The 12,699-nt window shown below is 46.6% G+C and overlaps 1 protein-coding gene across 1 annotated transcript in view; it reads left to right on the forward strand.

Annotated features, from left to right (window-relative positions):
- Positions 1–782: 782 nt before the first annotated feature.
- Positions 783–12,699, forward strand: part of LOC137457271 (collagen alpha-1(VII) chain-like) — a 133,392-nt gene continuing 121,475 nt past the window's right edge. The window contains exons 1-7 of the mRNA XM_068169106.1: positions 783–873; positions 3,982–4,162; positions 4,572–4,731; positions 5,436–5,529; positions 6,579–6,752; positions 8,195–8,355; positions 11,480–11,609. Of these exons, the coding sequence (XP_068025207.1) occupies positions 804–873; positions 3,982–4,162; positions 4,572–4,731; positions 5,436–5,529; positions 6,579–6,752; positions 8,195–8,355; positions 11,480–11,609 (970 nt within the window). The 5' untranslated portion in view covers positions 783–803. The remainder of the gene's footprint in view (positions 874–3,981; positions 4,163–4,571; positions 4,732–5,435; positions 5,530–6,578; positions 6,753–8,194; positions 8,356–11,479; positions 11,610–12,699) is intronic.

Raw genomic sequence — 12,699 nt, forward strand, 5'->3', positions numbered from 1 at the left:
TCTTCTGTAGAAGTTGTGGGAAGTCCTTAAACCATCCATAGGCAAATAACCAGAGCTTTCACTCCACTTGGTCTGCCACTTGATGGTGAGGTGGATCTCCAAGGGCTTAAAGAACAAGACAGCTAATATTTGGTTCAAGAACCTGATTCAAAACAGGCAAATAGAATAGAATTAACCAGGTTGGAAGAGACCTCCGAGATCATCAAGTCCAACCTATCACCCAACACCATCTAATCAACTAAACCATGGCACCAAGTGCCTCATCCAGTCTCCTCTTAAACACCTCCAGTGATGGTGATTCCACCACCCCCCTAGGCAGCCCATTCCAATGACAAATAACTTTCTGTGAAGAACTTCTTCCTAATAAAGACTTGAGTGCAGGTGATTGATGTCTGCACTGATCTTCTAGAGATCTATCTTCTGGAGATCTTTCTTCCTTGTTTAATTGAGGCAGCAGATGCTTTCCACACCACTAATATCCACATTTAGGCTTGAATTGCCTTAGGTGGTTGTGGCTTGAAGAAGGATTCTGATAGGGAAAGGTGGAGGAACAAAGTTGAGCTCTTCCCTGCAGCCAATATCAGCAGAGAGATGAAGGGATTACTGGGTTTATGGACTTCAATGCCAACTGCTGAAGGCAAGATGAGCTGGCAAAAAGCTTCTCTTGACACTGATAAGGAGATAGGAACATCATACTCAGATGTCATGCCTTAAAGACTCTTTTCTCCTGCAGATGAATGACTCTCTGGGCTGTGTGCTGATTTCAGGAACCAAGAAGAGGCTTCTAAACAAGGAAAAGAAAGATGATGTATGCTCAGATCCTTGCCCTGGCAGTGGCCGTGGTGCAGTACAGAGCTGTAGCTGTTCATGAAGGTATGTGAGAAGTGGGCTACCATGAATGCAGCAGCTGGGGATGATGCTGAGGCAGCACATTAGGGAGAAAAAAGACCTTTCCCAAGCAGTGGTTTCTGCCAGCGGTGTGGATACAAATGCAGATGCTGACGTGGTTGAGCTGTAGCGCTGATGCCTTTAACTTTTGCGTAGAGTCATGTTAGGTTGGGATCACCTGGCTAACAGAACAGCTCAGGAGGCAGGTAAGACCTGACTTTCTGTACAAGGGTTTGTGGGAAAATCAGGGCATGCCTCAGTGTTCTGCCTCTAATACTGCCTCAGCTGCTACAGAGGAAGATGGGGAGAAAGGGAAAATGTGCCCCTTCCTCATCATTTTTCTGACCTCCAAGACCTGATACAAGCCATTCCACGGGGTATATGAGAGGAATGACTTGAAGGAAGCCTTGAAACATGTTGCTACTGTTTAGAGAGTTGAGAAAGAAACATAGAACTCTTTTTGTTGGAAAAGACCTCGAAGATCAAGTCCAACCAGCAACCTGACCCCACCATGGCTGTTAATCCATGTCCTGGAGTGCCACTTTTTTTAAACATCTCCAGGGATGGTGACTCCCCTACATCCCTTGGCAGCCTGTTCCACTGCTTGACCACTCTTTCAGTACAGGATTTTTTCCTAACATCTAACCTTGACATCCAAGATTGCACAAGGGCTCACTTCCTCCCTGGCTCCCATTTGCCTGGGCAAACCCACAAACAGCTTTTGGGGAGAAGGAGACAGAGCCAGAAGGCAAGAGACAACCCCAGAGAAGAGCCTTATGGAGTTCCAGCATGATGCATGGCATCTCTACATCTTCAGTGTTCTGCAGGAAGTGGAGGCTCCTTGTGAGCACCCTGCAGAGCTCCTAGCACTGCCATAGGGCTGGGTATGAGCCAGCGGCCCTCTCTATTCAAGTGTTGTGCAGCAGCAAGATCCCAGGCTGTAAAGGTGGAAATTCACTTAGACTAAATCCAGTGAAGCCAACAAGGAGTTTGTGGAAGCTTTAGCATCAGCCACAAACTTAACTTGATTAAGTTCCTGTCCATCAATTAAGCCAATAAACTTGACTATAATGCTGTTTAATTCCAAGCTGGGAACAGTGCAATAAATCAACATTTGCGATGTCTCTGCAAACCTGTGATTGATGAAATGTGCTGATTTTGGAGGTGTATGGAAATTTTCAAATAAAATCATATTCCCTCTGTGATTAATAGAGCTGTCAAGGGTGGTATTTTCTTGAGAAGGTACCAATCCAAATACGTTTAACATCACATCTCTCTGACAGCTTCAGGTACCTGATCCAAGAAGCCAATGCTCTTGGGCTTCATTGACACATGGAGCCCCTCAGGAAAGGTGCTGAGCTCTTTGATCCGCATCTCACAGTACAAGCTCTGGTTCTCATTTTGCAAAGAAAGAGGAACCATCCTGCCCTTTATAATCCCATGGAGCCCATGGGCCTTGTTTCTTCCCATTATCACTGGATGCAAATGGGGCAGCAGCATTCATAGAAGTGTTTTGGTTGGAAAAGACCTTTAAGGTCATCAGGTCCAACCATTATGCAACTCTTCCAAGTCTCGTGCTAAACTGTGTCCTGCAGTACCACATCTCTATGGCTGTTGAACACCTCCAAGGATAGGGGCTCAACCACCACCCTGGGGAGCCTGTTCCAGTGTTTGAGAACCTTTTTGGTGTGAGGAAGTTTCTTCTAATGTCCAACCTAAACCTCCCCTGGTGCAATGTGAAGCCATTTCATCTTGTCCTGTCACTTGTTACTAGGGAGAAGAGACCGGTCCCCACCTGCCTCCAACCTGTAGAAAGTGAGAATGTCTCCCAAGTAACAAGAGTTGGGTCAAGAGCAAACAGCCTCATGTTGTTCTGAAAGAGGTTTAGGTTGGCTATTAGGAGAAATGTCTTTCCTAAAAGCATTGTCAAGCCCTGGAATGAGTTGCCCATGGGAGCGGTGGAATTCCGATCCCTGGAAGGATTTAAGAGACATGTAGATGTGGTGCTGAGGGATGTGGTTTAGTGGTGGCCTGGCAGTGCTGGGTTAACAGTTGAAATTTGATGACCTTTAAGGTCTCTATCAATCAAAATGATTTTATGATTCTAAATTCTGAACAGCCGTTGTAGAGCCTTCATTAATTCCAGCATCCCTAGTACTCATCATATTTCTGTCCATGAAATGCTTTTTATTGGATGCCTAAAGAAAATTCCCCTGCAAGTGGAAATATTCCTTGATGTTCATTATACAAACTTCCCTGTACACCTATCCCTTCCATGCCAGCTGTCATCAGATTATTCTGGCTTGTGCAGGAAAAATACTCAAGATGTTCATTCTTTGCAGAAGACACTTTTCATGCTCAGGGCTTCTAGCAACAAGACAAGAGGGAAGTGTTCTAGAGCTGAACACATGGAGCATCCCAAGTTCTCTCCATGGAAAACTGGAAGACTTGGTTGTTTTAAGGCTGGCAGAACATGGGTGGCCAGGTTGCCACATGGTTGGCTCATATTACTTCTGGAGACCCTGATGCATAAAGCTCATGATGGTTGGTGAGATGACCTCCCCAGGGAAGTTGTGGATACCCCCTGCCTGGAGGTGTTCAAGGCCTCATTGGATGAAGCCTTAAGCAACTTGGTCTAGGGGAAGGTGTTCATGCCCATGGTAGGGGGTTGGAACTAGATGATCTTTCAGATCCCTTCCAACCCAAACCATTCAATGATTTTAAGACAGACGTGCCACATTCCCAGTTTCAGTGGCCCAGGTGTCCCTGTCGGTCTCTACCCATTGAAACCCCCAGGCATCCCCTTGCTTTCAGTATGTCCTACATGACTTGATGGAACTGGGTCTCGGTGTTTGTGCTTCACATGAGGAACTTCCCAAGTGAGAACAGCAAAATAGGCAATTAGGAGGAGATTAGAGAGAACAAAGCAGCCTGTTTATCTGGGAAGCCCATGATCACCCACCTCCTTGGGCCTAAGCATGGGGTCTCTTCTTTAGCTGCAATGCCTTGGGGGTTGACATGACATGGAGGGGTTTATCTCCGGGCTGAGTCGTTGCATGGTGTGAGTTGACCCTTCCTGCTATTCTCTTTCAGCATGCAGGACGGCAGAGCTGGCTGACATTTTATTCCTTGTGGGACAGTCACAGGGCTCAGGAAGAGAGAGATCTCAGTTGGTCAACAACTTCATCAGCAGCATTGTCCGTTCCTTTGAGCATGTGGTGATAGGCAAAAGAGGCATCCGGCTGGCCGTGGCACTCTATGGGAAGAAACCAAGGTGGGGCAGCCTATCTTCTACCAGCATCTGTATCTCTACAGCCCTGTGGCTCTAGATGGGCAACCTTGTCTCCAAGATTGAAGAGCTCTTTCTCCTCTGCTGAGCCCTTTCAAGAGCAGAGCAGCATCAGTAGAGTGGCCATGGGGAACTCTTTCAGGGTGGTGTTTAACCTGAGGAGGCTGGTATCTGACACAGCTACAAGAGAGTCCCCACCATCCATTTTTAGATACTGTTTTATGGTGGTAGGGGCTGGGGCTCATACCCTGGACTCCCATGACCACTGTTAGGAGGACTCCTTGCCTACATATAAGCCTAGAATGACCACTCACTGGTTCTTACTGTTATTGATGCATCCTTGTTTTCATAACAATGTTTTCTTGCTCCTTATCCCCCCATTTCTCTTTCCCAGCATGAGTATTGAGCTCGAAGATTATGTGACTATTGAAGAAATGTTGGTGGCAATTCAGGGTCTTTCCTTCAAAGGCAGCATCTTACAAACAGGGTCAGCCCTGGCATTTGCAGCTCACTCCATGACTCGTCTGGACACACTGCGAGAGGATGCAGCAAAGGTAAGTTACCTTCTGTGGTGATCTCCCTGGTGTCATCCTCAGTAGGGATCAGCCCTCCAGCTTCTGTACTTGAAGGCAAAAATAAGCCATTTGGGTTTTATTTATCTGAGTCCAACCTGCCTGCAGTGACCTTCAATTAGATCAGGTTGCTCAAAGCCCTATCCATCCTGACCTTGAAAGTTTCCAGGGATGGGATTTCTACAATCTCTCTGGGCAACCTACTATTGTAGAGTTAGATAATGGTTGGATTCAATGCTCTTAAAGATCCTTCCCAAACAAAATGATTCTGTGTTCTGCTCTTTCCCAGCTCATGCAAGCTGATTTCCTGGGGCTTAGCCCAGAGGTGTGGGTTATAGAAGGTTTTCATTTCAAGTGCTTATCCCTTTATCATTGAATATAGAGTCATTAAGGTTGGAAAAGACCTCTAAGATCATCAGGTCCAACCTTCTACCCAACACCTCCATGAGCACTAGACCATGTCCCAGAGCTCTACATCTACTTGTTTTTTGAACATCTCCAGGAATGGTTACTCCAGCACTTCCCTGGGCAGCCTGTTGCAATGCCTGACCACTATTTCAGTAAAGAGATAGAGAGGTGGACTTCATCCAAGATCTGAATAATCAGTGTGAAAATCCTATAGCTGTCTCTGTGACCTCCTTATGTTGTGCTCTTTCATTCTCTGGCTCTTATACCCATTCTTGTAGGTAGTTGTTTTGATCACAGATGGGAAATCCAACGACTCAGTTGAAGATGAAGCCCAGGTCCTGCAGGATAGGGGGGTGACAGTGTTTGCTGTAGGTACGTATAGACGACACTAAGTTACATGCAGCATCTTTTCCCCAACACCATCTACACAATGGGGAAGATGCTTGATGCATGACTGTCCTCTCCTCTAAAAACAGCACCCATCCCCAGGCTTAGCAAGTAGTGCAAGTCTAGGGAGCTCACATCTGTGCTGTACTTGGGTGGTTTTTGTTGTCAAAAGCTGATTTATTCCATGGAAATCTGTGGGTTTGCATCTGTCAAAACTACTTGTGAATTCAGGAGCAGTTCAATAAATACTTCCAAAAAAGCCAAAATGTTTTGATGTGGCATTTTCAGAAATGAAATGTTTTTTGCCTTTGAAGGTTTCTCTTAATGGGGTTCAGAGACCAATTCAGCTGCTTTAAAAAACGTCCATCAGAATAATTCCACAAGCAAGGAAGTTTTGGCATCTCCGTGCCCCCCCCCCGAGCTAAATCCAGACATTTTTTACAAGTCAAATCCTTCCCTTTCCTAAAAGTCTCAAGGGAAAAGGGAGGGGTGATGGTGTTTCATTGTAGAGAGCCACTGATTTGGACCAATGTGAGGTGGAAATTAGGGTGAGTTGGTTTGTTTGGGTTTGTTCCCCACCCTTTTTGTTTAATTCAGCCACAGGAAAACCCCTCCATTTTCACACAGCCTCCAGGGGTCCTGTTGTCTGCTCATCCATCAGAAGGGCAAAAATATCTCTGTGCCAAAAAGGAAGGATGAGGCCAGATCCTGCCTGGCTCTTTTTTGTTCTGCACCCAAGAGCTTTTCGCCTCTTGGCCCATTACCAACTGAATTCCTTGGGTCAATCTCTGACATACCTCTGGAGAACCTTGGCCCTTTTCCTTAATGGCATCATTTGCTTTACCACTGCCTATACAGCTTGAGTCTCCATTTCTTATTTCATCCTTCAACCTGAGCAGCACAACTCAGAGCATGGTATAAAACTCAAAGGCCAGCATGTTGCTCTCACTTGTTCCTGATAACCCTTGCCAATGCCCATCTTGCCCCACAGGTGATGTTTGATGTCCTCTTTTCCTTCTTTTTTCTCCTTCCAGGAATTAAGGATGCTGACAAGAATGAACTGAAGAAAATAGCTTCAGAGCCCACTGCAGAGCATGTGCTTTACGTTGAAGACTTCTACCTGCTCCACAACATAGCCTCCAAGCTCTCTCGAAGGCTCTGCTTCACTGCCTCAGAGCCACCACGGCCCACCAAACAGACTGGGCAAGGTACAGCAGGGCTCTCCCTTTATCCTTCTTTCCACCTGCTGAAACCAGTACTTTCCCAGCCACACCATGTTCATCACAATAGACCTTTAGAGGTTGCATGACCCTAGAGGATCAATGAGCTCATGGAGGATTCATTCCTTGGGTTCAATGGTCCTGTGTATTTTGCTTGTGTCTGCAGCTTTATGGTTTGTCTGCTGATACTAGAATCCTGACAGTCTTGCTGCTGGTTCAAACAAATGGAGCAACAATGGGCTGTAGCAGCATTTCTGCCCCTTGGGGACTTTCATGATGGACCTCTCATGGTGAACTGTGGCAGCACAGCTCAGGGTCTCAGGAAGACCTTCATTCCTTGCAGAAGATACTAAGTGCAACCCCAAAGATTTCAGATCTCTCCCCAAACAGATACTGATGATGCAGCAAATCCAGAGGTGGTGGCAATTAACTCTTGCCCCCTTCTTGGCACACGAACTCCAGAGAAGATGAGTTAAAGGGGAACATCATCCAAATTATCAGAAGTCTTAATTTGCTCTCTCTGTGGTTCTGTGTCACTTCAGGGCTACTTGTGATCTTTCATGGAGAGTCCAAGCTTTCTGGACAGAGCTGATTCTGCCCCTCTGCTTCCTGCTTGGTGTAGTGTCCAGCTCTGGAGTCCTCAGCACAGGAGAGACATAAACCTGTTGGAGCAGGACCAGAGAAGGCCACAACAATTATGCAAGGGTCAGAAGCCCTCTGCTGTCAAGGCCAGGATAAGAGAAGGCTCAAGGGAGACCTTCTGGTGGCCATTCCAGACTTAAATGGGCCCACCAGAAATCTGGGGACAGACTTTTTAACAGGGCCTGTTGTGACAGGACAAGGGTTGATGGTTTTTCAGTTAAGAGGGAGATTTAGATTAGAGAAAAGTAAGACATTTTTTAAACTGAGGGTGGTGAGACTCTGTCCCAAGCTGCCCAGAGAGGTGGTAGATGCTCCATCCCTGGACCATTCCACGTCAGGTTGGTTGTGGCTCTGAGCAACCTCCTGTAGTTGCAGATGTCCCTGCTGACTGCAGGGGCGTTGGACTAGGTGACCCTGAAAGGTCACTTACAACCTAAACCATTCTGCAATTCGATGATTCTATTCTCTGGTGACAGTAAGGAGAAGGAGCTGCAGAGGGAAGGAGCTGATGCTCTGTGCGTTAAGCTCACAGGGGAACTGTAGCCAGAATCAGTTTTGTTTTCCCTTCTTATGTTGCCAAGCAATTGTCAAAAGAAAACCTGCTTGTGTGGCTCTGACCTGGAAACAGATCCCAGCTTCTCCTGCCCTGTCTGTCTGAGTGAATACCCTCTGTACCCAAGACTTTCTTTGTGTTGAATAAGTTGAATCCATCAATGAGAAGCCTCCACATGTCCAGCACTGGTGCCACCACAGTCCAAACCAAAGACCTCTCCTTTCTCTTTTTGCAGCTGAGAAGATCATCAGGCCCTGGGATTTGTATGTCAGTGAGCAAAGCCACAGCTCACTGCGACTCACATGGATGCCAGCTACAGGAAAGGTGACAGGCTACCATGTCTACCTCCGTCCTTTGCTGCCTTCAGGGCAGCCCCTTTCGGAGGAGCAGCGGCAGGTAGAGTTTCATTCTTGTTTTGCACAGCACAAGTTTCAGGTCCTGACTTAGGAGTTACTCCTCTTCTGAGGTTGCAGATGGCACAGCCTGGTTGGAGAAGCTTTCTTGTGGCCTTTCAGTGGTTAAAGGGGATGATCAGAAAGCTGGGGACAGACCTTTTATCAAGGTCTGTTGTGACAAGACAAGAGGTGATGGGTTTAAACTAAGAGGGAGATTCAGATTAGATATAAGGAAGACACACTTTCCACTGAAGATGGAACCCTGGCCCAGGTTGCCAAGACAGGTGGTAAATGCCCCATCCCTGGAACCATTCCAAGTCAGGTTGGTTGGGGCTCTGAGCAACCAGCTCTAGTCGAAGATGTCCCTGCTGATTGCAGGGGCTTTGGACTAGATGACCCTTAAAGGTCCCTTCCAAGCCAAACCATTCCATGATTCTGTGGCTAGGACCATGTCCCTCAACCATCTGTGGTGAAGAGGTTATTAAATTTATGAATATGCAATATGAATTATGAAAATATTATTTTTTATTAATTATCAAACTATTAATAACCGATGAATCACCAACTTATATACATGTTCTAGTGCACGTTCGTGAGATACATTCCACAAGTGGCTTAGTGTCATGATTAGAACTTAATTGAACTAGTCACAGACTATTTCTATATTTATATAACGAAGGGTGTGGTTCCGCCACTTGGCCACTAGATGGCGACTCGGCGGAACGCGGGCAGCTTCTGGCTATACACAGCAATATTACAATCTTTCTACGCGTCAGCGCTTACTCTGCTGGACGCGGATACTTTGAATTGAGTGCTAGTGGATGGAAAACACGTGGAAGATATTCGATTCCCTACAGACAACAGGGATTGGTCCTGGTCGGGGTCGGCCCGTGGGGTCGGCCCTCAAAGTCCGCTCGCACAGCAGGGCAGGACGACACGGCAGCAGGCAAAGCTACGGGATTGGCCCAACCACGGCGATTCTCGGGGCTGATGCAAACAGCCTCGGGGAGAGAATGCGGCTGCGTTAGGCGTCGGGTTCTCGTTTACTGAGCTTAAAGGAGCAGCGGGACTCTCGGAGTGGTCCCAGGTTCGGTGCAGTACAGGCACGAACAATGCCTTAGTCTTTCCTGAGATTCACAGGGCTCAGAGCGGCACACATGGTGGCTCCTCTCCTGCTACGGTGGGGCTAGGCATACGTGGACTCGGTATCGATCAAGTCCCTTCTCCCCGGCAACTGGGCAGACCTTACCCTCGGGGGTCGGTCCAGTCCTCCGGTGGCACAGTGGGCTCTCCCGGTCGGTACAACTGGCTGTAGCGACACTAAGATCCTCCCTCTGTGCTTCTCACGATGCAGAGGCTTTCAGTATGTGTGCATGTATAAGAGAAGCTAACAACAATAAGCTCAATGGCAAAGGCTGCAGCTCGAGAGTTGCTGTCTCGAGCAAGCACAGAGACAAAGTGAATGAGGGGGCAACTTGTATACCAACTGGGGTGATACTTATAGATTCCTCGAGGCTGGTCTTGACCAATGGGCACTCTCATAAACAACTGGCTTCAGCCTATACAAAGCGTGAAGCTAGAATTATGCCCATACTTGGTGTCAGCACGAGCACTGCATGCGCTGGGTGCGTGCTGGCCTGGCTAATGCCTTGGCTTTTGTCTTCCTCCTGAAGGAGGGGGAACTTGTCCACATGCTGGGACAAGATTCAGTATCTGGGCATAATGTGCCTTCACCACACCATCCCACTTAGCCCAGTGCGTTAACATAAATTCCTGAAACTCAAAGTGAAGGTCTATAGATAGAACATCAGATTTGTAGGTGTGTTGCAATGCTCATGCTAATTTAGGCATTGCTGTTGGGTTGAGATGGAGTTTCTGGGAGTGATGGCAGTTGGAAAAAGAATGTAGCACAAAATTCCATTGGGATTGATGAGAACAGGTCAATGAGAAGCACTCTTTCTCTCCTTACCTCCATGAAATCCCCCCTCAAATAAGCCCATCCAGCTTCCCTAGCAACATCCCCTGTTCCTCTTGATGCCAAGATTGTTAATCTTGGTAAGTTCTCTGTGTGTTTTGGCATTGGATTTGTTATGTCCCTTGTGGATTCTGCCATGTGTGCCAGGACTGGCTCTGGTTCGGCTTGATCACTGCACAAAGTTTGAGAGCGAGACTGAAGGATAGAAATTGGATGCCTGAAAGCTTTCATTTCTAATAATAGAACAAAGCTATGAAAGTATCAATTATTAAGGCTCAGATTATTAATTGTATTAATTATTAAGCTTGTATTTAACAAGAATGGTCATTCTTGGCTGCTTCAGAATCTCATAAGAACGTAGTGACAACACAGAAGTTGTCTCCACCACGCTTGCCCTCAGGTTACTTTGAAATCTCCATCTATGGGCCTAAAAGAAGCTTTCTTTGTCAAAGAGCCTTGCTTTTCCTTCTTTTTTCTTCAGGGAGCATGGGGATCACTTCACCTTATGCATGCTCTTCTTTTCATGGAGGTTTTTCTGGGCTATCCCATGAAACCCACTCTTGGTAGTGCTCTCAGTGTTCTGTTCAATGTGAACCCAAATGTAATTTGAGGACTGCAATTAAACAAGTTCCTCCTCCTGGTCAGATAGAACAATTTGAACGTAAGAAATTCTATCTCAACCTGAGGAGGAACTTTAATTTAAGGGTGACAGAGCACTGGGACAGGCTGCTGAGAGAGAACCACCCCAGGGAGGTGGTTGAGTCACCGTCCCTGGAGGCGTTCAAGAGGGGATTGGACGTGGCACTTGGTGCCATGGTCTAGTCATGGGGTCTGTGGTGACAGGTTGGACTCAATGATCCTTGAGGTCTCTTCCAACCTTAGTTATACTGTGATACATTCAAAACTCCCCTGAATATGTTCCTGTGTGACCTTCTTTAGGTGAACCTGCCTTGGCAGAGACATTGGGTTCAATGGTCTCTGAAGTTCCTTTCTGAATCTTTCCACATTGTGATACTGCAAATCATCAAGTGTTTAAGAGGAAGTCACCTTGCATCAGATGTGAAACATTGTGCTGCTAGGCTCTTGCAAACATGGGGGTCTTCTACTGTCATGGAGGTGTAACAATGTCCTTTGTTCCCCTATGTTACAGATTGTGATGGATGGTGACAAAAATACTGTGCTGGTGACTGATCTGAAACCCAACACCAACTATGTCTTCACAGTGAGGGCTGTCTATGCAGATGCCCTTGGGGAGTCAGCAGCTGTCAAGGGGAAAACAAGTGAGTGTCGCTTTTGCAGTCAACCCTGCGTGTTCCTTGTCTGTGTGGGCACAAGGAAAAGAAAGGGGAAAAAAAGCAAAGCCAAAACCACACATGTGAATACATGTGAAGAGTGAGGGATGGAGAGGTAGGAATAGGTAGGAGGAATAAATGCAAATGTTCATGGGGTGGGGTGCAGAATTGTAAGTATAACCCATGTGGCTGACTCACTGGAAAGCAGAGAATTCAGTCTACTAGGTAGCTCACACCGTCTGATGTAATAACCAGTGTGGCTTAATGAATCCAATCCTGGATTCAGTTCTTGTAGGATTTGTGTACCTGGGACAAGAAAGCTTTTGGAGAGCATTAGTTGAGAAACATAGACATGAGTTGTATGGAGAGAGGTCTTGTGAGGATCAGTTGGAGGAACTAGGGTTGTTTAGCCTGGAGAAGAGAAGCTGAGGAGAGACCTTATTGATCTCTACAACTCTCTGAAAGGAGGTTGGAGACAGGTGGATGCTGGTCTCTTCCTCCTGGTAACAAGTGGTAGGACAGGAGGAAACAGCCTTAATTTGCACCAGGGGAAGTTTAGGTTGGACATTAGAAGAAAATCCTTCACTGAAAGGGTTCTCAAACACTGGAACAGGCGTCCCAGGGAGGTAGTTGTACCTCCATTCATGGAGGTGCTTAAAAGACTCAGAAATTGTAGGATCATTTAGGTTGGAAAAGACCCTTGAGATCTTCAGGTACAACCATTAACCCTACTCTACCAAGTTCACCACTAAACCATACTGCTAAGCACCACAGCACCAGACTTGGTAGAGTTAGATAGTTGTTGGTCTCAATGATCTTAAAGGTCTTTTCCAACCTAAACCATTCTATGGATTGCTGTCAGCCATGCCAAATTCCTTTGCTGACACACAGCTGATTGTAATGGCAAGGTTATTAGAAACAAAGGAGAATCATCGGATCAACAAGGTTGGAAAAGACCTTAGAGATCATCAAGTCCAATCTTTTACCTAGTACCTAACACCTCATGACTACTAAACCATGGCTTCAAGTGCCACATCCAATCCTTTTTTGAATACCTTCAGGGACGGTGACTCCACCA

Source organism: Melanerpes formicivorus, unplaced genomic scaffold, assembly GCF_026170545.1.
Source record: "Melanerpes formicivorus ecotype bairdi unplaced genomic scaffold, bMelFor1.0.p_v2 SCAF_3, whole genome shotgun sequence".
NCBI classification, from domain to species: domain Eukaryota; kingdom Metazoa; phylum Chordata; class Aves; order Piciformes; family Picidae; genus Melanerpes; species Melanerpes formicivorus.